The 26,627-nt window shown below is 43.0% G+C and overlaps 1 protein-coding gene across 3 annotated transcripts in view; it reads right to left on the reverse strand.

Moving 5' to 3' along the window:
• The window catches only part of si:ch1073-358c10.1 (peptide methionine sulfoxide reductase MsrA 1), a 38,538-nt gene extending 25,053 nt beyond the window's left edge, over positions 1–13,485 (reverse strand). Inside the window, exons 1-4 of one of the 3 annotated variants that reach the window (XM_031281477.2) lie at positions 13,226–13,485; positions 6,647–6,715; positions 6,343–6,462; positions 1,797–1,901 (exon numbers count right to left, since the gene is read on the reverse strand). In XM_031281477.2, coding sequence (XP_031137337.1) covers positions 1,797–1,901; positions 6,343–6,462; positions 6,647–6,715; positions 13,226–13,361 — 430 coding nt within the window. In that variant the 5' untranslated portion in view covers positions 13,362–13,485. Of the gene's footprint in view, positions 1–1,796; positions 1,902–6,342; positions 6,463–6,646; positions 6,716–9,270; positions 9,556–13,225 lie in introns of those variants that run through there. The other 2 variants (XM_031281485.2, XM_035994695.1) reach the window with 2 other exon arrangements.
• Positions 13,486–26,627: the final 13,142 nt, after the last annotated feature.

Consider the following 26,627-nt stretch of genomic DNA (forward strand, 5'->3'; position numbering starts at 1 on the left):
AGACTAGTGTTGCTGAATATGGAAAGAGGGCATACAGCAAAGGCTGCTGGGAGTTTCTGATTGGCTGCTAATGTTGCTATCCAGGCTACGATTGGTGGAGCTGGCGCAGCCCGACATCACGTTGTCGGGACTAAACCCTTTTGAACTGAGGCAAAGCAGAAAGGCACAGATCTCAAAACACACACACACACACACACACACACACACACACACACAAAAAGGAAGTATTGCGTGCAACTGAATATGCATGTGAACATGATAATTCCACATGCACTCAGACATAGAGTGTGTATATAAACCAGGCTGGGCTCTGTGTTGATCGTGTCAGGAGAAAACAGAATTCATAATGTTCCTGGGCTCGTTTCAATATAGGATGATCTCTAGTGAATATGTGCAGTTGAAAGTGAAAAGAGCAAACTTCTTTAATTTCTCCATTCTCTTTTAAGCCCGGCTCTAAGGTGGACAGAATAAATTGGAGCTTAAGCATGCGTGAAGGCACAGCCAGCGGCCCCCTTGCCACCACTCCACGCCACATTTGTCAAATCAGAGGAATTTCTGCTACACGTGAACCCAGAATCGGAGAAGAGAGAAGCGGGAGGGATTCACATTTAAGTCACGCACAAGAAGTAACACTCCTATAAAAGAAAGTGTATTTGAGTTTGTGTTATTTCGGAATATGTCGCCTGGTCTCAACTGTAACAAAAAAAAGAAACTAGCAGAGTTCATAGTCAATAAGCTGCATGCTATTAATTAAACATGAGATGAGACAAGGCAGTGAGTCAGGGGAAATGCATCACTACTCTTCTGGCCTCACTGCCTTTGCCCCGTGGCGTGTCGGCTCGACTCTGCCTGGGTCAGTAGTAAGACGTGTCTCTGCCCTTGGCTACAGTGAACAGGAGAATCTCCTCAGATCGAGATGATGTGGTTCTTGGATGAACCTTAATAGTTACTTGTGCCCCTGCCTCTTATCTTGTCAAGAATGTGAAGAACATGTGAAAACATACAGCTGATCTGTCAGCTTTTTGTGCACAAACGTATATTTAGGTCACACGGTGTATGAGAAAACAACCATGACAGATGCAAAAGAGATGACAGAACTGATGTGGGCAACGTCACTGAGTGTGTGAGTGTTCAAGCCTAAGGCTGAAGGTTGGGCCTATGAATCTTTGATCTATCTCTTCTCCAACATGTCATGCTCCTCCCTACATTCAATGAGTGAGCAGAGTACACACACACACACACACACACAGTACCTACGCACACACAGTACACACACACACACACACACTAATGTTCTTACATCACCTCCTTCAGTGAGCAGAGAAAACAAGAGACTCGAAGAGATGGAGAGATGGGTTATGGGGGATGGGGTTCTTGTCGCTGCTGGTGGGGAGAGGGGATTGAAGAAAGACGAATGTCATTTAAGAGGTGAGGAGACCAGGATCCTATGAAGATAAACATATTTGGCACGCTGTACAGTGTGTAGAGAAGGAATATGGAACCCAACCTCAGCCAAAAAGTATTTGCTAATAATTCTGTTGAATCATTTTGGGTAAATGTTACACCATCACAGCAAAGCTTCACCAGTTTCCATGCACATGCACATGTTCCAACACAGCCATGGATGGCTGGATCTCAGACACATTAACACTGTCTGGCATTGACTTGCACCCAAGAGACCTCCCCCATTCAACGTCTGGGCATCATCCTTCTGCTCTAATACACCCTGTGACCCTCGGGACGGGTCTTATTTGTGGGCGACTTTTGGGTTTGTGTGTACGTGTGCATGTTGCTACCTTGTGTAGGATCGTGGCTTTCCCAAAAGCGCTTGAACAGTTCCTCAAGGCTGACGTCTTTCGGGGAGAAGACCACCCTCACCACCTCAGTGTGACCGGTCAGACCTAAAGAAGAATCACAAACTTGCATTATTCAAAATTAGGGCTGTACAATTAATCACAATTTTATCGAAATCGCAATGTGGACTAGTGCAATATCCAAATCGCACGGGGGGCGCAATATTTGTTAAAGGCAAAATATGTGTCAAACCATTCTGAATTAAGTACTGTGATGCTGCAGAGACGTCCCAGCCTACAAATTGAATCCTACAGAGTAAAGAAAAAAACCTTTGTTTTGTACAGATCCTCGCATCACACTTCAATCATTTTTATTTTATTTTAATATTTTTCAATGAAAATAAGAATGATACAAAAATAATCATTCCCTCCAACATTGTGAAACATATTGCAATCGCAATATCAGTCAAAATAATCACAATGAGTTTTTTTCCTCATATCGTGCAGCCCTATTAAAAATCAAGTTGTATGACATTTACGTCATACAACTTGTGCAAAATGTTGGACACAACAACTGACTAACACCCAAATCATGATGTCCGCGTGTCTTGTCAGGTTAAATCCACACTTATGGCACAACGGTAGAGAAAGAGAGTGATAAAGAGAGGTGCAGATAGAGAGAGAGAGAGAGAGAGCGCGAGAGAGAGAGAGAGAGAGAAGGCACAGTAAAGTTTAAGGCTTATGGTGAAAGTTGCCAAAAGCACACAGACACTGGCCCTTGTCTGCAGCTGCCAGGACCCCAAAGCTTCAACAAGCTGCCTGCAGGCATTCTCAAACTGGTGGAGGCTTTAGGTCTCAGATGCAGGTGCACACACACACACACACACACACACACACACACACCTTTGCTGAATGTAAATACAGAAGTGTTAGCTTAGTATTGTATCAATAATAGCCATTAATGTCTCTCAGTACAAGGACACATGCAAAAACACACACACATCAGGTGCACTGCAGACAATAGGAGACAATGGCTGCCAAATTCATGCATCTGGCCTGATACCCACTTAGGCCGGCGACAGACTGGATGCGTGGCATGAGCATGGCGTTTCTGTTGCGTGTCAGCTGCGTGGCGGCTGCGTGGATTGAACTATGTCTTTGCACGTGTCTGACGCAGCGCTGCTGCTGCTAGCCTTGTCTGTACACATGTCTGTTTCCCCATTTCGGACACGCCACGCATCCAGTCTGTGGCCGGCTTTACTGTCTCTGAAGGACACTTGGCATGCCCAAAGCATAATTTCATGCCAAATGAACATGGAAGACTTCACCTGTTTAAACAGTTGTTACCTAAATTTAAGAACGGGCACACCTTTCACTGGATAATAGCAGTCTGTCATTAGTCTCTGACAAAGCCGTTCACCTTGTTTTAATTATAAAATGCCAACATATAATAAGGACATGTCATCAGCATGTGTGTGCCTTCTTTACTATGTACATAATGTCACAAACGAGCTCAAAGAGGGGACTCCACACGTATTTGAAAACAAATGGAATGTATTAAAACTAAGGTCAACACAAATGAGCAACACAGAGTCGAAGTCAGAGACTTTAGCCATGAAGGCAACGCATGGACGTGTGCTCTGGAGGTGTTGAATGTGAACAAAAGGAAGCTGCAGGGTGGACATCAGCTGCAGGAAGCAAAAGGCAAGATGAAGGGCATGTGCCAGTTTATAGTCAAAGGCCCAGGTGAGCGGTCAACCAATTTTCTACTGAGGTTGGCTGGGACAGCCTTCACAATACACTAACTCTCACCATATGCATTTTTCTGTGGTTACAGCCAGCAGTGAGTTGGGTTAGGTTGTAGGCTAGCAGTCATGGTGCAGGAAAGCCAACAATAATGGTAGAAAACAGAAGCAGTACAAAAACAACATGAATATGCACCATGATTTTCCACACTTGTCCCATCTGAATGGGGTAAAAGGCTGAGAAGTGATGCCACTAAAGCTGCTAGAGATTTAATGTTTTGCTGAAGGACACTTCAGCAGGGTGAACAGCCTTCTAGGTGAAAATGGTATCCCAAATCACCATGACATCCTGTTGCCCTTTTTTGGTTAATTGTGCTCTGCTGTTGGATACAGCAAAACTTGACTACATGAAGAGAATGTCCTCAACAAAAAAATGCCGCTTGTTCTAACATTTAAAAATACCTATGTTGAAATTTTCCTTACAAGCCTCCTCTTGTGGTTGCGAGAGTAGTCACTGTCTTTTCTAAGTCAGAAAGTCAGAAGTAGCATGGTGTTGTTATACCATCTGTTGGGTCAACAAAACAGGTGACATTGACAAAGAAGTTCACGCCTAGTCCCGTACCAAACAGGCAACATTGGTTTAATTTAACTATGACCACAATATTTCCCTAACCTTAACCAATAGTTTTATGCCGGTTACACACCAACCAGACAGCCAACCGTCGGCAGAAAAGCCAGTTGGACTGATCAGTCTCCCCGAGTTGGTCAAAAAAGTGCCTCAGAACACACCAAAGCGACGAGACGTAATACGTCTCCATAACAGCAGGCGGCGCTAATCTGTATTGTTGCCCAAAAAATGGAAACCGGCAGCTGATTGGACCAACGCATCATGTGGGTTTGTTTTCTCCGGAAATTCAAAGACAGACTGTCATGGTGGCTTGTTCGGAATACGATCTCATATTGTACTAAAATAGTTCACCGAAATGTGTTTCTGAAAACATTTTAAGCGAGAAATAGGCCATGCAGTTGCTAAATCTGTCTTCATTTCTGATCAGCAAAGGTCAGTTTAAAAGATTTTCGTCAGATTTTGAGACACTTAATCACGCTCATTCCGCTTGCCATTTCCGGGTAAGTCCCGACTGCCCTGTCTCCAACTGAACACGTCAGGTCGGCCAAAATGAAGGCCGACGGTCCCTCGGACGGACGACGGCACGGAACACACCGAACAGACTCGAGTCACCGACCTCGCCAGACTGTCCAACGGCCGATTATCGGCCCGGTGTGTAACTTTAGTTGCCTAAACCATCGTAAGGGTTGTTTTGGAAGACGCTGACAACCTCAGCAACCTATTTTGTCACTTAGGTATGAAGATTGTTGGATTTTACCCCATGCAATACTGTAGAGCTAAAGCACAAAAGGTTCCAGCATCAACTCTTGATTCTGTATTGTAAACACACTGCAAAATGGACTGTACTGTGAATTAGTCGAGATAAAATATGCTGATTGGTAATAACATCTCATTCAGCTGTCTGCGTGGTCTGTCCTCACAAGACAAATTTGACACACCTCAACCTCTCCCATTTCTGTCTGTCAGACCAGCCACCTATCTATCTGCTTGTCCTTCCATCCTTCCTTGTCTCTGCTGACAGTTCCATCAGCCCCTTCTTTCTGTCCATCTGTCTGTCCATCCAACTGTCTGTCCTGCCCTGGCTGTGTTGACAGCTCCTTGGTCTCATGCCGTCGCAGTGTTCTGCTCCGTCATGGCCACTGGAGCGACGCCTGCACTCTCTCAGCCGATGGACAGGCAACCATTCTCTCTCACACTTTTTTTTCTCAAATTTTCTTTTCCCTCAAAAGTTTATTTTACCCATTTTCTGACTTGCTGCAGCACTCTCTTTTTCTGTCATCTGTCTCCATCTCCATCCTCCTCCCATAGCTGACCATCTTGTTGCTGGGAAGCTGACAGAATGAGAGACTTGGAGAGGCAGAAAGATAGAAAACGTACAATCCCTTGAAGGGCTCTGCTCAGAAAGTCTGCCAGACAAGCCCAAAGTGTCTTTTCCCTCCTCTCCATGTCCCCCATGCTGCGCCTGCACCTAGACACTATGCCTGCCTCTAATGATGTGCCCTCGGAAACGAAGGAGCCCCAAACTAACAGCTCACGACTCCTAAAACACAAGAGAGGCACACAGAATAACAGAGAGCTAGACATCTTCATTTGAATTATATATCAACTCCCTACATAATCTATTTGAATCACACAAAAGGAGGAAAATGGAAAGAAACAAATCCGTACGTAGACAGGTAGCCAAACATTTGCAAGGGCTTTGATAGCGAATACACAGAAGTCAAGTTTGTATCTCCAACATCATGTTCGCCAAATCACAGTCTCATGAAAAGAAGCTCGTTAATGGCGCTTCATACAGACTAACCTCTGTTGGCAAAAACGCCGCAGTACAGCACAGTACAGAGCCCAATCCTTACAAGTAGGTCATGGGGGGGTGGGGATGGGGGGGTGCAGCCCATCTGGAGCAGTGCATTCTGAGTAGTTGACTGCAGATGAAGGGAAGGCGGCGAGAGGATGAGTGCGCTGTACTTTCAACCCCCTTTCCGATTCTGTATCTTTTTCTTTTCCCTTTTCATTTCTTGGTCTCTTGAACCCCGACTGATTTCACAGAGAAATGTCCTGCCAACCCACTTCACCTTTTCCCAGGGAGAGAGCACGCTCAGGTAACAAAATCAAAGTGCTGACGGAATGCATATGGGAAAATGTACAAATGCGCATGAGGTGTCGAGTGCATTACCTGAGCAGACCTCGTGGTAAGTGGGGTTGGGTGTAAAGCCGCCAGCGTAGCCCACCTGTGTGGAGAAGACTCCTGGAAGCCGCCAGAAAAGTCTCTCAGCTCCCCAGAAACAGCCTAAACCTGGACATAAAGACAGCATGCAAACACACACACACACACACACACACACACTATAAGTGCTTCTGTGCTACCATACCATCCACACATTTTATCAAAATGTGTCAATAACCACACATAACTGGTAACAGAGGATTCAATATTGGGTTCATTCTGATTACAAGAATGTGTGATTGTGCGGTCTCACCAAACATGATGGTCTCCATGCCTTCTGGAAAAGGCTCAACAATGGGATTCCCATTGACTGCATGCTTGTCTGTAAAGTGAAACAGTGTGCAAATGTGAAATCAAATCATAACACAGCGTTTCAACAGCACAAATTACAGTATGTGTGTAAGGAGGCCCATTAGCGGCCTCAACTAGGCCTTATAGGTCTGCACTTCATTATAGGCTAACCCAGGCCAGCAGATCAGAGCCGGAGGCTTCTGTGCTGGAAGGCATTTAAGAGATTACACGGCTTTGCCCGCCAGTCTATCCCTGCTGTCCTCTACTCAATACCCACAATTAAACACTATAACACAGTTATTTCCTGATATATCTTTTACTCAACTACATTGCTTCGAATGTGAGTGTATTAAGTGCTGGGCTTGGCATCATTGGGTATCCACAAAGTGAATCAATGGCAACACTTCCGCGGCACACGCCTGTATAACCTCATGAGCAGGGGAGGACCTCGCAACTAGACCCAATGCTGTCCTAATCTTCGCCATGTTAAAAATACCCGATAAGTAAAACAAACTGGAGTGCTGAGAGGTGGCAGGGGGTGGCACTTTACTTCCAACTGTGCTGCATGGAATTAGAGCGCTAAAAAGGAAGTGTGTGTGCGTGTGTGTGTGTGTGTGTGTAGTCCACAGATGTGTGAGGAGGATTAGATTTAAGAAGACTGAGGTGACTTAGCGTGCAAATCTCCACTAAGCAAGGCTGGTTTGTACTGCAACCACTAATATTAGTCTACAGATAAACAGGCTACACCAAGAGCTTAGGCACATACCAATAATGGACACTTGCTTTAAGTTCAATGTGTGATTGCTCTCTGGCCACTCAGAGATGTGATGTGTGACATTGACCTAAATACAATCAATCTCTAATCTGATAGAGCCATAACAGTTCATTTCCTAGATAGGGATGATCTCCAACTGTGACAACAGGCCAAACACCAGTTACCTGCAGTTTATTTCAGACTGTAAAGCCAGCTTGTACAGAGGCATTGAAAAGAAACGGTGCCGTGTCTGGACTTTAAAGATTAGCACGTGTTTTGAAGGAGACAAAAAGCACCACAGCACATGATCTGATAACACCTGTCTTGTTGAGCCACCTTAAGGGCACTTTTTGATATTAGACAAAGTTGTTTTTCTGTGCAGTAACAGATTGCAGAAGCATAAAAGACCCCTAAAATGTCACAGAGGCCTGGGATGCCTTCAGGCAGTCCCTTCCTGTCCTCCTGTTGTGCAACTGTTCTGTATTTTAGCAGCAGGTTGTTTGGCACTGCCAGGTCATGTTCACGGGCGCAGTCGGCTGCAATCAAAGTATATCTGTGTCAGTGTACTGGCTAAATATTCTCAGTCCACAGGGGTGACTTAAGGTGGTAGGCGGACAAAGGAAATCTTCATCCTTCTTCTGTGGATTTGTTTAGTCTCCATCCTCTGCTCACTCTCACGCTCTTGCATATTCCGGTCACAGAGATAAAAAGTACTGAAGTTGCCAAATGACAGAGAGAGAAAATGTGAGAGTGAGAGAGAGACAAGTGTGCGATAGAGGAGGAGGAGTGGGAGGAGAGATCGCCTGCCAAAACAATACAAGGAGTAAATAGCCAGTGAGAAGCAACAGATAAGGGTAACAGAGAGGCAGTGAAGGATTATTTTGGCTTTCAGACCACCAAGCCTTTGGGCGCTATATGAAAAGACCAAGCACTTCATCCAAGAGAGAACACAGAGAAAACAAACAAGCAAACAAATAAAAAAAAAAAAAAAAAAAAAAGAGGGAGGTAAAAATTAAGACAGCCAAGAACACGCCGACACAGCCCTGTCCAGAGAAGCCAACTCAGAGCCCCCTGCCCTCTCACTTCACACTCTCTTCCTCACACCACCTTCCCATCATCCCTCACTTTCCTCTTACAAACGCGTGTACACCCTCCTGCACGCACACAAGCACGCAATCACTCGCACACCAACCTCTGCTGTGGGTATTTCTCCCATGGAGCAATTGGCAGAGGTCCAGGTGGTGCCAGGCTGGCTCATTTCACTGTGCCTAGCCCAGCATTCCCCCCCTGCCAGCCCAGCGCCCACACCCCATTCTGCCAGAATTACCCCACCTAACACAGAGAAAGAACTGGCTGAATACCCTCACTACGCTGCCTCACTACACCAGCAAAAGAAAGAACAGAGGACGACAAAAAACAAGCAGGGAGGGTGACTGACTGAGTTTACAAAAGAAGAAAAACAGGCTGAATATGGGCAAAGGATTTATGAAAAGGATTTTTTTCTCAACTTGGATGAGATATGGGCGTAATTTCTTTTGTGCGGCTTTGTTTTCGAGGATATCTAAAAAGCGCAGTGCAGGCTACACAGTACAGCGGGACTGAAGCGGAGTACTTTGGTCACCTTTTGTTGCTTTTAGTATGGTGGTTGTAGGCGGCTGGACCAGAACCAAAACATCGGACCCTGCCGCTCTGCTTGTATCATGGTTACCATCAGTCAAGGGCACAACAATCTATCTGTTGCTTAGCAGATAATAACATCCAGTTTGAATGGTTTCGGATGGTATTTAGTCTTTGTTACCCTTCGATTCTACCCGAGGTCCTGTGTTTCTCACCCGTAAAACTGAAGTCCAAGCGCTGCTGCCCCCTCATGCAGAGACCTGGGAGAGGTACTATCCCTGGGTGCCAAAACTGGTGAAGGAAAGGTCGAATTCCAGGCTGCTCTGTTTATTTCCTTCCAAAAATCCTTTCCCTCTCTCTCTCTCTATCTCTCTTCCTCTTCCCTCCCTCTCACTATTCCTCTTCCTAGCTTCACACAGGTTGGCAGAGAGTCAGGCACGAGTCGTCGGAGGAGGCTGAAGCTTTATAGTGGTGCCAACTACCCTCTGCTGTATGGGAGGATGGGTAGGGGCGAGAAGAGTGGGGCAAAGGAGGGGAGGAAAGGGGAGGAAAGAGGCAAGGCTGGTGGGAGGTGGTCGATCTTTAAAAACACTAAGGAGGTAAGTAAAAAAAAAAAAATGCTGCTGCTGTGGCCTAAAAACAATCAACCGGCTTTGGTAATGAGAGTCTTACGTACATTGAAAGCTGCCTCTGCTCAAGGAGGGAACACTGAAGAGTACAACTTTGAAGCCATCCATGCATTCCATACATACTGTTTCCTAGCAACGAAAACAGTTGCTATGGAGAAGACTACTGTACCTACTATAGCACTGGCTCCATTATCCCCTTCCAGCAAGATGGAGGAACATCCTGTAGGGGCCTGCACAATTATCTTTACTCAAACACTGATGAAGAACAGAAGGGGATGACATCCACCTGGTCAGCACAAATTAATAAATGCATCTTTTTTTTTTAACTACATAGTAAAGAGAAATCATACTAAAAACTAAATGTACCTTTACACTTTCCCTCTGCAGATATACCAGAGCAAATCCTATGTTCTATAGCGCTTATACTCTTCAGTGGCACAGTGGGCTGGAGTCAATCCTAGCATGCATTGGGCAAGATGCAGAATAATGCATTCTCCAATTCACCCAACTGTCTGTGGTATGGAAACCGGAGCTCCTAAAAGAAAAACCCACACAGACATGGGGGTACTACAAGCTCCAGATTTCAGGTTGGGTCAGAACACAGGACGTCGTTACGCTGAGGCAACAAGCCTAATCAGTAAGACACAGCGTTGCCCATGAGCAAATCTCTCATTTATTTATCTACTGTTTGTATACTTCATTTGCATGCTTTCTTACACATTTCTCTTCCCCTCTGAGCTTATTGCAAAAGCCAAAAAAGCAAGGGCATCTGGAGACAGCAGAGATGGGAAAACAACAGAGCAATAATGACAGAAATATATCTTCGCCATGAACCTGCTTTGAAGAGTTATAGTGAAGCATGTAACAGAGATTGATTTTGGTCAGCTGACCTCCCCCATCCTGTTTGGAAGAAATATTGGCAGTCTATTCTGCACCGACTCAAAATAATAGCTACTGTGCCCCTACCATGTAGCAATCTGCCACTGGATCATTGTCGCCAAGGTCACAGAGTACATTATAGAGAGTGGAGCGAGCGAGGGAACGCAGGACACCGGGACGTCTGGACAAGGAACAAGGAGCTTCTTTAAAGAGGCTGGAGGGGTAGAAGCAACTTTCAGAATTAGTGATCTTCATTGTAGAGAGGGGACAAATGTGTACACACACACACACACGCACACGCACACGCACACACACGTGCGAGAATAACCCCGTCCCCACCTAAGCTGCCCCCCCTCCCCCACGGTGAAAGGGGAGGAACAGATTTCCGCCATGCGGTGTCTCCGAGCTGCTTCGACAGACGGAGCAGGAACTTACGATGGGGCGGAGCCTTCATGCGCATAATGCCCAGATGGGCCCCTGGACGCTGCGGCACCGCTTCCTCCTTTGCAATCACACCCAGCTCCCACAATGCACTTTTCGGACGCCTCAGTCTGAGTAGGTGAAGAAGGGGGCCAGGTTCAAATCGCACCATGTTTTGCGTTTGTCACATACTCCTACAAGCGCTTCTGTCCCAAAATAGAAAGATGACGAGCTAAATGAAAAGATGAAAAGCAGAAATGACTTGGTACTACATCACAAGAATGGATACAATTATAAATAGGATGCAAAAGAAGGTGTACATGTTCACATGCACTAAAACCAAGAAAATGGGTATCAAATCTTCACTTTAGACATCATATTTCCTGTGAACAGAAATGTGTCTCTGACAGTGTTGAGAAGTTGATCCATACAGATTACTTTTAGCCTTGATTTAATCATAAACTATATGTAACACAATCCCACCATACATCCCAACAGGCTTTTGCTACCTCTTCAGATTTCATTACTGTCCACATCACAAATACCAAACAGGCTAAGAAGTATAGCAACAAATGTGCCTTGGGCATGCATGGTTTAAAAAGGTTAAGTATGCTAGATTAGGTTCCCATGGCCATAACTCAAAGGAAGAAATCACTACACATCTGGGAAGTAAACTGTGTGAAAACATTCTGCCAAGACTCGCAAGAATGTATGTGCTACTTGATCCAAAGTCTGATAATGTCTGATGACTTGATGAACAGTAGTACAAAGAATATATTAACCCGAATATGTGCTGGCAGATGTCCCGTAGTCAGCCACTATGTGTTGCTTAGACTGACTTCTCTTTATAAAGAATCATAAGACCTCGCAAATGGTACAACATACTGCACTGTAAACCTACATCGATAAGTTCATTTTTTTTTAAATTATACTTTTTTGGCTTATTCAACTTTTTCTAAAAGTATTTTGTGACAGACATACAGTGGCTTGCAAAAGTATTAGTAGGTGTGAAAATGAAGACCATTGAGCATTCTAAAAAAAAAGTTGGAAATAAAATAGGCCTAGTAGACATGCACAAATTGGGAAATGGCTAAAAAATAATGTCCAAGTGTGTAAAGTTGCATCATAACACCCAGGCACTACGCAGACAAGGCCGTCCCTCAAAACTCAGCATCCGAGCAAGGACGAGACTTGTGAGGAAAGCCACCAACAATCCAACACTCACTTTGAAGGAGCTCCAGAGTTCAGTGACAGAGTGAAGATGCACCATATCAAGCGCTTTGCATAAAACTGGCCTGGCCCTTTTGGAGGGCAGCTAGAGAGAAGCAATAACTCAAGGAAAAAAACACATCAAAGCAAGAAGCATGAGAGTGACCGAACTGAGATGTGGAATGGGAGGAAGGTTTTGTGGCCAGATGAGACCAAGATAGAGGTTTTTGGCACTATGTGTGGTGCAAACACAATACTGCCCATGCCTCAAAAAACACCATCACCACAGTGAAGTATTGTGGCGTCAACATCAATCTGGGGTGATGCTTTTCCTTAGCAGGGACTGGCCATCTTGTTAGAATTGAAGAAAAAAATGGATGGAGCAAAATAGAGGAAGATACCACAAGAGAACCTGCTTCAGTCTGCTAAAAAACTGACACTTGGGACAAAGTCCACCTTTTAGCAGGACAATGACCTAAATCACAAGGCCGAAGAAACACCGGAGTGGTTTAAAAACTAAATAGATTAAAGTTCTACAATGGCTAAATCATGACCTCAATCCGATTTGCATTAAAAAATGAATGAAAATGTTCTCAAGGACACCCAATTAAAACCATTGAACAGACACCCTGGACCCTTTCTGCAGAATGGAGACGCAAAAAAGTGAAAAGCTGTGGTAAATTATTAGTCATTATCAAGCTCAGACTCAAATTCTAACATACACTTTGCAGAGAAAGCAGTGGTAAATGCCTTCTAGCCATGAAGCCATACAGAACACTTGTACAATAATACACACACAGAAAGAATGTAGCCCACAGTATGTGCCTACAGTAGGCTTTTGTGTGTGTGTGTGTGTGTGTGTGTGTGTGTGTAATAGGCTATGTCTGTATATCATACTTCTATTTTATTCAAATACCTGTCTTAAATCAATACCAACTGAACAATAGCAGTTGCGAGCGCTTGAACAGTTTACCAGGTGTCAGCTCTGAACAACTTCATCATTTTGGATACAGCTTGTCACCGCGTTATTTACCTGTCACGACCATTTTCTCCTCTCTTCCTTTCAGAGCGCGGTCTCTGGTTGGCAGCTGGGTCTTATCTGCCATTGAGTCAGCGGCAGCGAACGACACAGAAACTAGAAGGAGCCAAACGGTTTGTGTTTGTGACATGGATGTATAAGACCGGTTTTCTTTTTAGAACAACTGTGAAAATGGCAGAGTCTTCCGGGATGCCTCATAGGCATAGCGACACTCTGTTGCGTTTTACGGCCGGGACGGGAGAGCAGAGAGGGAGAGGGAGAGGGAGAGGGAGGGGTGGAGAGACGGCGGCGAAAACGCCACCAATATGAATATTCATCGTGAGTGGGCAACGTCGTGCACTGCATATTAACTAATCAAGGGGTTAATATGACTTTGGCACAAAAGCCTACGTGTGAGGGAACGAAATTAAATTTAAATAAATATCGACGGCGTTCCGCATGCAAATTAGCTCACGCCAATTATCAGCTCTCATTCGGTGGGAGGTGCTTTGGGTAGATCAGGTTGGAGTATGGATGTATGGATGAGTAGGTCTGCCTTTGTGGTTCATTTTACATCAAGGAACGCGTGTGTGGGGTTAAGCCTGATGAAAAAACAGCTTTAAGAGTCTAATGTTAATAGCCTACAAAATGGCCCAGCATGTGTTACACAAATGTTAAAAAAAAAAACAAATCTGCATAATCTGTCTGTGTATGATAGCTGTCACTCAACACGCAAATGTTTCTTTAAGAGCATATAGAAAAAGAGATTGAATTGCATTGACCATTTAAAACTATTCCATAAGTGATTATATTAAACTATTCTGGTGATTCTGTACTTGTCTTGATATGATGTCTTATTTGTATATTTGTATTTTTGTATATTATGTTGATATGTGCCTATATGTATATTGTTGCCTCTATTGTACAGTATGTTACTACTACATGTCTATTTGTTGAATGTATAGAGAGTTAACACCTACTGAAGTCAAATTCATTGTGTATGTAAGTATACTTGGCCAATAAATCTGATTCTGAAATCTGATTCTGATAAATGTACATTTGTCTCCACACTACTCCATGCTGGGTCTCTTTATCTTTTTCTTTGGTAACTTAAACTTGAACCTTAAAAAAGTATTTATTGTGATATCATATGTAGGCTAGCTACACCTGCATGGTGGGGTATGGCAAAATGGTATAAAAGACACATTTATCATGTTTGGAGACACTTTCTATTTTCTGCTCTTTACATATGATTATCAGGTTGGTTGAGTCGTATCTGTTGACAAATGCCAAACTCATAAAACGTCATCACCTTAGTAAGTAATATATTTGTCTTTGAGTTACCTGGTCAGTCAATGGTATCTTTAATAAAGGCATACTAACTAAACTCGGTAAACCCAGCCCGATCTGCCGGTGATTTGATTTCGCCCTGCAGGTCAGGCTGGAAACTGTACGTTTATCTATCCTGCTTCCGTTACAAATTTGTGGGAACCAATCACAAACTGGCTTATCCACCTGGGGCCCGTTTCGTTTCTCTGAGTTGATTTACCCTGAGATGGGAAACTCTGAGTTTTCAGTTCCAGAACAGCTGATTCGAGTAGGTTCATTCAGAGCTAAGCGCGTGCACCACCACAATAAAAAGGCAGCATGAATGGAGCCATGATACTACGATTCACCATGGTAAAAACCACAAACAAACGGGTCGGCGGAAATACTCATGCGCACATACAGCGAGTTTGAATATATATTTTGTTTAAAAAAAGCAACATGGCTGCTGCTGCAAAATAGCGAGAATTGGTGTGGGAGAAAATTGCTGCTCGAGTCAATGCGTAAGCTCTAATATAGTGTATTCATTTGATATTTAATCACAGGTAACCTATAATATTACTGGGGAAAACTGGAATGGTATTACACCTATAATTGAATTTAGGTGCAATCCTGCGGGCGAAAAAGTAAACTACTACTAATCCCATTCTGAGGTTGCAGCACCATCATTAACAGAATTATGATTTACAATCATTTATTTCTTTTTAATGGCTCTTACTGGTTAAGGTTATGGAGGCTACATAACTGATAGACTGGGAAGAAAAAACAATACCGCTCAAATACGTAGTTAACTGGAAATGAAAATCCATCTATAGTCGGGGCCGCAATATCATTTCCCGACGTATGTTTAACTCCCTGCCAAGTAATACAGCTTCTTCATCAACGGGATCGTCGACAAAAGGACATGCCATGTTTTGAGAAAAAAAACATTTTATAATCTGCCTAACATAGTTAATAAACCAACACTGTTTTTTTTATTCATGCAAATAACAAACTGCGCTAAAATGCACCTGATACAGACTGAATGAATGAATGAGGAAATGAAAGAGCGCTGTCAGAGGGAGGAGACTGAGAGAAACTCGAGGTTTATTGAAGAAAACCTGCTCCTGACCAGGTTAGGTTCACAGGCTCAGTTACCATAGTAACTGACTCTGAGGTTAAGTTACCTCTCTTTCTGAAACAGAAAACCCAGAGTTTCCCTCATCTTAGGGTTAACAAACTCAGAGTTTTCACTCAACCTGCTTTCCGAAACGGACTCCTGGCGCGCTATTGGCAGGTTTAACACGATGACTTTAGAGAAGCGACCAAGCAGCTTTTTGTTTACATTCAACAAGCCGGCCACTGAAGCGCTGCACTCCATGGCAGCAACCCGTTGATGCCGCTGTCGCTGCTACGTCACCCGGATTGTTGGTCTGATTGGTTGAAGGACTATCCAATTGCGTACAGAGTCATTTGAACTATGCCCGTTGATCACGCCTCTTGTGCAGAGAAAATACAGAGCAGACTCCCCAGACTAATGTTCAATCTTAAAAGATTGAGCTTGGTCTGGTGATAGCCAGACTACATACTAACAACATTGAGGTCAAAAACCACAACACTACATGCTGTCATCTTCGCTCTTGTTTAGATGTGCAAATTGCTGCCCAAAGTCTTCAAGCAAGTCATATCATTCATCTTGAAAGTTGATGTCCGGGACGTGTCTCAGAGATCAAAAGCTGGATATGCTCTACATTCAGTTATAGATGGAGCCAAACCAGTAATGTGATAGCAATGAGGGTGATTCTTTCCGTGTGGGAACTTCTTGTGCATGCTCTGAACCAGCCAGTTTACCAGTAACAAAGAATCCAGGGCATTGTTCCTATGCTGCAAGCCAGAATAACTTCAGACCCTGCTGCAATACCCTCTTTCCCCCCTCTGTCTTTCTCTCTCTCTCTTATCTGCTGGGGAAATGAAGCTCAATCACCTGCGGAGGAGCTGAGGGCGGCACAGGGGACTTTGCAATGCAAATGCCAGGTAATTACCCGAAAGCTAGGCGAGTGGAAGCACACAGATGAAAATAGAGCAGGCAGAGAGAGAGAGAGAGAGAGAGAGATGAACCAAACACTGGGTTCACATGCCTGTTGATGCAGGATGATTGGGGTGTTTTTGGGGTGTGTGGGGATGTAGGAAGAGGAAAGGGGAGAGAGGAGGAGGGGACAAAAAGGTGATGAGAAGCACAGGGATGGATAGGAACCACGTACATACATACAGAGAGCCCACGTTGTGTGTGCCAATTTTCTCTCTGTGTGTGCGCCTGTGAATGTATGTGTGCGTTCCTTTAACAGAATTATCAATAGATTTAGTATTTTCCCCGAGTCTGTGCCGGAGGACTTTTAATTCAGAAGGCTATCTGTAATGAATAAAACCAGTTGTTTTGTGTGAGTGCGATAGCAGTTTGAGTAGAAGTGTGTGTGTGTGTGTGTACACTTGCATGCATAAGTGTTTGCGCCTGGGTGCTTGTGCGCACATAGGCATGTGGTTACATGAGCCTGTGTGCACCATTGTGTGCGTGCTCTCTAATGGGCACTTGTGTATGTAGTGTACGTTTGTGCATGTGGTGGGTGATTGCATGTGTGTGTGTGTGTGGTAGCGAAGGATTTAGTGAGTATGCCAGCTTGCAGCTGTTTGATTGTCAGTGAGGGAGAGTGAAGAGATGTGCAGATGTGAGTATCAAAGAGATTATGAAATGACCTGGAAATAAACACTGCAGTAGATTTGAACCGGGTATCATGGCACGTTAAGCCCTCTGTGTGTTGAGGTGGTTGGAAAGCTGTATGGTTATGTTCGTTTTTAGACCGTTAAATGGAATTCTTTTAATGAGCCAAAATGCTTATTTGTAATTCAATACAGGACTCAAACATTTGTTTGTTTGTTTGATTGTTTGTGTTTATGGAAGATATTACCAAGCAAAAGTGTGACTCACAAGCAGTTTGCACCTTGACTCAATAGCTGCCTCTGATTAACATCTGAACAGAACAGGAGCCAGCCAACCAGAAAACTGTTTTGGCGATTTAGTGTAATTGTGGCTTTGCTAAAGTCTCACTTCGCCTAATTAGAATAATAAATCATGCCGCCTCGTTGTTTTCAAAGGGCCCTCCATCGTCTCGCCGAAGCAGGTGGGATTGTGGGATGGTGTGAAAAAACAAAGGGTTTGATTGCTCGGCTGAAGCTACAGTCAGTTAAAAGCAATGTGGCGCTCTCCGGGGATTCATATTCAAAACTAAGCCATATCAATTCATAGACCTGAGTAGATGAAGCCAACTTGACACATTTTTATTCATATGCTGGCCCATGCTTGACTTCACTTGACATAAATCACTTGGCTCATTGGAAAATGGAGAGAGGAGATGGGGGTTGTTTGAATGACATGAAAGGCTAAGGGTAGACTGCATGGTGGTACCTTTCCAAGATGGTTCTTGTGTCTTTCAGTTGCTTTCTCTGGGGAGGTAAATACACATCTGATATGTTATTCCAGATGACCATGCAATATAACATCCTCTCTCTCATTTCAGTGAACTTTACCGACACAAAATACAAAATCAATGGCAATAAACTTTTGTAGTCATAAAGAACATTAGACAAATCTTATTCAATAATTAATTGTAACAGTAGTAACAACTAGGGCTTCAATTTGTGATTATTTTCATTATCAATTAATCTGCAGATTATTATCTAGATTAATCGGTGAATTGTGTCACTACAGTTTCCAGAGCCCAAGGTGACATCTTCAGATGTCTTTTTTGTCTGACCAACTGTCAGACAAAAAACAAAAAACTGTAAGAACTTTCCTCAGTAAAGGAGGAAGAGCATCCCTTTCTCAGCCATTTTCTGTTTAACTGTTGTAAGATTCAGAGAATATCAGACCCAAATGCAGAGACAGCAGGCAAAATTGAGCTTGAGGATTTAATAACATAAAGTCTATACCAACAAAAGGAGTCCTGAACGCAGCAGGCAAAAATCATTCCAGAATGTAGAGGAAGCAAAAGAACAGGATACGAAAAACTGGAACACAGACCCTAAACAATACACAATGACCTGACCACAGACAAAGAAAACACAGAGACTAAATACAAGAGGTAACGAGAAAACAAGAGACAGGTGACATGAGGACTCAAGAACAGGTGAAACAAATCAGGGTGGGGCAGACAATTACAAGATTGGATACCTTTAATAAAATGTAATAAACTCGCTAAGTCCTACTTTTCAGCTGCAGTTATGTTGTTGGGGACATTACAATTACTTTGTAAGACCTAAATGTGTCTAATTTAATCAAATGTCAGAAACATTTTCCTTGGGAGCATTCACTTTCAGACCAAATGTTTCTACAGACATTCTGAAGATGTTGTAAAGGCTCTGACTCACCAACCCGACGGCCAACCTTCGGCAGAAAAGGCAGTTGGACTGACTGCCTCCCCGAGTTGGTCAAAAAAGTGCCTCGGAACACACCGAAGCAGCGCCGACTTGAGCGTACGTTCTGCGCGTGAAAAATTAAAACCGGCAGCTGATTGGACGAACGTGTCACGTGGGTCTGGCGTCTCCCGAATTTCAAAGCCAGACCATAATGGCGGCTCGTTCGGAATACAATCTCATATTCTATAAAAATAGTTTCTGAAAACATTTTAAGCGAGAAATAGGCCATGCAGTTGCTGAATCTGTCTTCATTTCAGATCGACAAAGGTCAGTTTTACGCTCATCCCGCTCGTCATTTCCGGGTTAGCACTCCACCAATCAGATTGGTCATTGAATCCGACTGCCCACTGGCCGATTCAACATGTCAAATCGGCCCAAATGAAGGCCGACGGTTCCTCCGACTGACGACGGCACTGAACACACTCGAGTCACTGACCTCGCCAGACTGGTTGACGGCCGATAATCGGGTTGGTGTGTCAGCACCTTAAGGCAGAGGCGGAAGAAGTATTTTGATCATTTACTGAGGTAAAAGTAGCAAAGCCACACTGTGAAACAACTCCACTAAATGTACTTACGTGACGTAAGAGCATTCATTATGCATTATTGCCCCTATCAGTGTTATAGTATTATATTATTGGATCATTATTATTGACTCATTAACATGTAAGCATTCATTTCACGTTTTATTTGGTCAAGGTGGGGCACATTTTAACAGCTTTATATACTATTGAGTAGTTTAACCTATAACAATGCGGTATGTTTTATAAACTGATTATATGTTTTGAATGTACAATCTTACTCTGAAAAGTAACTAGTAACTATATAGCTGTCAAATGAAGTATTCCCCTATGAAATGCAGTAGTGTAGAAGTACAAAGTTGCATAAGTGTTAAAATGTTCAAATAAATAAAGTAAAAGTATTGTATTTGAGTAAATGTACTTAGTTACTTTCCACTACTGACAAAAGGTTGTATTCTTTGTATTAATTTTATAGTATTTCACTCAGTATTAGTACAAATATAAACTACAGATTTTCACCCCAACTTTTAAGTAATTTCTAAAATAACCTTTCTCTGACTTTTCTCTAGTTGTCTTTCTAAATCAAAAATCATCATCATTCCCCATCTGCACATTAGTTGTTGCATTTTTATAACTTTCAGAATGGCACGTAAAGCTTTTATATCATAGGACGATACATGCAAGTACAGTAGCGGGAGAGGAAAGAGATAAACACAGAGAAAACAAGATGAGATTTGAGCGAGTCGAGTGCAGCTATATAATGCCAGTCCACTTCCTCTCCCTCTCGCTCTGGCGCTCCACCCGTGCTAAGAGTGGCTGGGCTAAGCCACTCTTGCCCTACATACAGCCTAAACAGCAGATTACTGACTGTCCCTCTAATCCCATGCACCAGGGCATGTGCCACTGTCACCATGCACCAACCACCCAATCACCCTGCAGCCACCGTCACAGTGCCTGCTGTTCTGCTAGCTGTGCAACCCCCACCCCGATCCCTAACCTTCTTCCCTGTTTCTCGTCAGTCTTTTCGGATTTAAGGTTTTATTTCAGAATAAGGCACGCTGGAAATTAAGCTATCGAAATACTTGACTCCACTCACATCTCTTTCTCCCTCTGTCTCTCTCTCTGTCTTCCCTAGCAACACCCTGTCCCATCCTCATCCTCCCAGTGCCCCCCACCCTTTCCCAGTTTTAACCTCCTCATGACCACCTGGCATGGGATAGCTTCCTCCAGTCCCTCAGCCTCACCTAAACCACCAGGCCTGAGATTAGGGTTAATCTGGACCTTGTGTCATCCTGTATCTATTCACCACCCCCACAGCCCCATTCTTCCCTCCCTCCTCTTTACTAAAGAGGCTTTGGTTTGAAATCCTTTATTGTGAACCCCCGCTCCCCTTGCAGTGTCTTTCTGCCTGCTGCCAACTGCAACTTTTCCTCCGCACCACATCCTCAGCCAATCCTTAAACAGATACTGGTAGAACCTGTCCCCAAGCTATGTTGGTTAAGAGTTGTGAGCAAAGGATTTTTGCATTGTCTTTCTTTTTAGAATAAATTTGTGATTAGGCAAGCACATGCACTATGCTAAAATGAAACGCTTGCTTGTATGTGTGTGCATATGAGCACGCTGTAAGACATGACTATACTGTACTTTGATGCGTGTGCATACACTTTGAAGACTTGCCATAATGGTGTGCATACAATAGTGTATGTGTGCATTATTGTGCAAGTCTAGAAAAATCATACTTCGTTGTCTCAATCACCCAACCCCCAGTGAATTGAGCCAGCCGTACACTCTCCCGCTCCTCTCTCCCCGAGGACAGAGTGAAGGCACGGAGGCCCGAGTTGGATGAAGAGACTTCACAATAGGGCAGAGAGCAAAGATACGTAGACAATGAAGACAAAAAGCGACAAAGATACAAAAGTGCTAAAGCCCCTTTTCATTTTTTTGTCTCCAGAATAAATGGCAAATTCTCCCTCAAGCAAATTCGCCTTTCTTGAGTTGAAAAGCCAGTAAAAAGCATTTGGCAGACAGAAACTGGTAGAATGGAGAGTAAGAGCTGGAGAGGCAGCGAGGGATGTAGGCCAACAATAAAGTGTCTTATCGTAAGGGGCAGAGAGAAAGACCCTTGAGCATGAGAACCTGCATGAGTTGGGCGCTTTAATGAGAAAGCGGCATGGAGGATCCGTTGAAATGATCACAAGATGCTGAGCTTATAATGTTAATGTCAAATTCCTTTGGCAATCATAATCAGCCAATTTGTTGAGCACTGTTTAATTTGTTCCGATTACACAGATAGTCTGTTCGCTTATTAAAAAGTCTGAGTACATGTAACATAATGATTATTTATAGGGTTCACTTATATGATTCCCAGCCAGCCAGAGGTTCCACATGGCTCCAACACACACACACACACACACACACACACACACACACACACACCGCTTGATGACATTATCGTTCCTGTAGCAAACCTTAATGCATAGAGGTAGGGCGGGATGCTAAAGATCTTCTAAAATGGATTAGGAATATGGAATCCCAATAGCAAAACTAGCAGCGAGATGCAGGAGAGACTGGTAGAGCGAGAGTGACTGATTAAATGCGAGAGAGCGGCACAACATGCTGAGAGAGGAAAAAGTCAGAGAGTGAGGGGAGAAACGAAGAATGTTCAAAGTGATTGTGCAAGAGTGCAAAATGTCCACAGAGAGCAAGAAAGAGAGAGCGAGCGATGTAGTTAATGGATGTAAATGAATTGCTGTCATGTGGATTCTGATCCCAATAAATCAGGGTCAGTGTGGTCTCCGGTGCCATCACTGCATGGTTACATATGCACAAATACATACATGCATACTGTTATTCACATGTAAAAAAATTTGATGATCCTTGTGCAATTTTGTACCAGATGGAACTTTGTGCATGAATGTGTGCAAATGTAATGTGTATTCTGAAATAAAATGAAATCTGTGCAACCAGAAAAAAAGTTGTGTAATACATGAAATGACATGTAAATAAATGAACAGCAATATAAAATAAAAGTCACCGCAGCACTCCTAACCCGTCGTATATTCTGCCTACATGTGATATTTTCGATCCAGCGTGCTGCGCCATAAGATCCCCTTCTATTAAAAATGCACCTCAAATCCAAACAGAATGCCAACTAGTGCAGCCCTACCTGAGTTATAAATGCAATGTGGTCGAATGAATTAGCCATGCTTATTACTGAAAATTACCACTGTGCTGTCTGCTTAACTAGGCTGCAAAATTGATTTACCTTGTTTCCCTATGACCATCATAAATAAATCCTGTTATTTTGAGGGCTGTGGGTATTATTGTTTGTTAATCAGAAAATAGGTGAACCATGTATTTTAATTACAAATCATACAACAGCAATTTAAAAAAAAAAAAAAAAAGCCTTTAAATAAAAAAACATTGCCCACACATTAAAAGAAGCTGCCATGCTGCACATAATTCGGGGGGGAAACAAAACTGTCAATGCTGATGTTAATGCTTCCATATTTTTTAAAGCATTCATTACACTTTACAGTATGCCCCATATTATATACACCATGTTTTCTTTGATACTGTATGCCCCAAAGCAAATCACTCATGTTCAAACAATAATATCTGAACATGACAGAAATGGTGCAAAATGGGAAGTAGGTCACATAGCAATTTATTTGACTAAAAGGGATGGGGGTGGGGAACTGGGGCATGGTGTATGCAGAGGCAGCAGCAAAAATGGAAGATTTTTGGGAACGCAGATCGGATTGTGTGTGTTTGCGTGTGTGTGTGTGTGTGTGTGTGTGTGTGTGTGTGTGTGTGTGTGTGAGAGAGCGCGAGAGAGCTTAAATTCGACCTGGAAGTAAAGTTACAAGCTCATTCAAGAACTGCTTGGTCATTGAGGAATTGAAAAAACTGTCTTCTTGCTGACACATGACTTGTGTATACTATACCTACATGTTTTGGTATTAAGTAAATATTACAAACACACACACACACACACACACACACACACACACACACACACACACACACACCCATCAGAGGCTCCATTGCCCCCACTCTAGCGAAACTGAAACTGATATTGCGATCACTGGACAATATCAGCACATCTGACACAGAGTGTGAGCAGCATTGATCAGCTGTCAATGAACTGCCCAGCTACCGCCCCCCCACACACACACACACACACACACACACACACAGTTGATCTGTGTGTATCGCCACTGATATTTACAGAGTTATTACCCAAAATCCACATAACCTACTGTAAATACATGTATTCCCCTGCACAGACATCCACACTCGTAAGCTCTCTGGCTTCCTCCTGATCCTGTTTAAATCCCGTCATCACTGAACATCACTGCTATATGATTTGCAAATGCACAAAGGCCACATACCTCTGTATTCTCCACTGACCTACAGCGCTAAATGCTACAATGTATCAGTTGTACAGTTAGACATAGTGCTGATGCAGAGACTCCTTCAGTTGTCTTCAGGTTCACCTACCTCTGGGCCAGAACTTGTGTGCGATTGCTGAAATATTGAGCTATGTTATTTTTTTTGGTTAAAAATAAAAGCTTTCAATAAAAATGCTATGTAGTTTTACATACAAATAAATTCTGATGATAGGTGGTGATTGCAAATTTCAGGATAAAAAAAATCCAAACATTTGTTAGCACATGCCCTGGAATAAACATTAAATGGAGATTCAACTGATGCAAAAAAAAGAAAAAAAAAGAAGATTTATACAGATATATAGGGGACATTCTCGTTGTGACACACTTACATTCTGCTATAAACACGTCGCAATCTGTGGTATTGCAATGTGGAAGTTCCTCACCCAAAGAAGGAAAAAAAAGAATTAACAATTCTGCCATTACTTTGCTCTTTTTTTAACATAATAAAATAATTAAAACTGAAATTGAAAATAGAACATCAGTCATAAAGGTTGGTGTATTTTATATGGCACCTAACTAACACGTATCAATCCGTGGGGCATTAGGTTCATGTGGCCCTATCTACACATTGAAAGACGATCTACTGTACATACTCTTGACACAATCTAGACAATCTGTGCAGACTGCACAGAGGATCTGTAAAGCCACATTAACACATGAGAGAGGCTCTGGAGCACCAGTCTTTTCTAATGACTCGATAATCCGACCCAAATGCTGCCTGCTTGCTAATCTCTCCATCAGATTACCGACCTAGGAACGAGCACTGTCTATTTGTCTCGGCCTGTCTCTCTGTCTTTCTGCCTGTGTGTCTCTCCCAGCTTGTCTCTTTGTATAACTCCTTGCGTCTTTCCCTTGTATTTCTCTGTATGATAAAAAAAAGTCTCTGTGATCTCCCTAGCTGCCTGCTAGTAGGGTTGCATGCCCGTTCGCCCGCTCTCATCCTCACATGTACAAGCTTTTAAAATCCAGAACGGGGTAGCAGGACATCAAAATGCAGTCACAAATCTCCTTCCTCTCTTCATGCCAACATGTGCAAGGGTAAACATAACCTAACCTAAACACATAAAAGTATACAGGATAGAATGCATGAAATTTATGGCATGTAATTTATGCCCATAAATAATAAGGTTCCAGCCTTCTCCAAGAAATAGACAAAACACATTTGACACAAATTGGAAAGAGTGGACAAGATTATTCTAAAAAAACAAATATAGGAAAAGGGAATTCATTTTCCTTATATTAATACTGCCTTCACTTACATTCTCTCTTAAAATCCATCTACAGTATCCCTCAGAAATGGAAGGTCAAGCTGTCTTAATCGTTCCACACCAGAGCTCTGCTGCAATGTTATTGTGCATTTCATGTAAACAATTCTAAACTAATGTCCTATTTGTCACACGTCAACCATGTCCGATTCTATATATTTACTATGAAACACTGCCGTTGTTTTCTGCCTGCAAGGCCCTACAAAATGTCTCTTTGATTTTACAGAAATCACTCTATGTCTGCCTTTTGTGTGTGCCCTGGTAGATTCAGCGGTTTGTGGACGCGCGTGTGTGTGTGTGTGTGTGTGTGTGTGTGTGTGTGTGGTTGCACGTGTGTGCATGATTTTGTGTTGTGTGTTTGGACTGAGCTGCATCTCTGTCTTATATACTGTAGCTCAAACTGCCGTTGACTGTCTGCAAAAAACTTTTTACATTTAGCTTTTCACAAAATATCAGTTGATGCAACTTATACTATGTAAACGTGTTTCTGAATTATCCTGCTTTACCTGGCAGTTCTTGCAGATTTGGTGACAGAAGGGAGACAGATCGTATATTCCATGACAAATATTATATCAAATTCTAGGACAATTTATCCCATCAAGTTATGTAATTCTGCATGATAGTGAAATAGATATTTTACGCTTTTGATAGAATGGAGATCGAAGGGCGTGAAGTAAATCACTACCGGGCAGACATGCAGCCGTTAATCCTGATCCCATTTACCCTAAAATATACTTTAAGTGTTAATGTTCATAAAACAATTACTGCAATCAATTTTAAGCACACAAATGTATTAGAAATATTAAAATAATACAATACAAATATATTGTCCTATGACAAAGAGTGTTTCATTTGATTTCATGTGTAAAATGTCATTGCTTTAACTTCGACATGTAGGACTGCGGATGTTAATATGATAGCGCTGTAGGTCTAAACAGTTCTAGAAAAAATGGTAAAACTGAGACTGACAGCCAAATCAAAACATGGACACATAAAAAAAATCTCTCTTGCATAGATATGACAGTTGTAGATGTCAACACATTTCAAAATAATGAGAAAGGTTAGGAGCGGTGATATCAGGACGAGCTAAGTGGTGAAGTGAGGCATGAGACGGAAAAGAGCAATGGAGGGCTGGAGGGAGCGAGAGACGGAGAAGGATTGGTGAAAAAAAAAAAAGAGGTGAGTTGGGCCCTGGTAGATTCAGCGCTGTTTGTGGACGAGTGTGTGTGTATGTGTGTGTGTATGTGTGTGTGTGTGTGTGTGTGTGTGTGTGTGTGTGTGTGTGTGTGTGAGAGGGAAAAGGAGAAGAGGAGGGGGGTGTTACTGCGGCTGTCCATTTCCCGGGATCAGCTGATGGCCGCGGATGATGGAGTGGATAGGGGTCAGGGGTCAAAGCCTTGCATTG

The sequence above is a fragment of the Sander lucioperca genome, chromosome 18 (assembly GCF_008315115.2).
Source record: "Sander lucioperca isolate FBNREF2018 chromosome 18, SLUC_FBN_1.2, whole genome shotgun sequence".
Classification (NCBI taxonomy): domain Eukaryota; kingdom Metazoa; phylum Chordata; class Actinopteri; order Perciformes; family Percidae; genus Sander; species Sander lucioperca.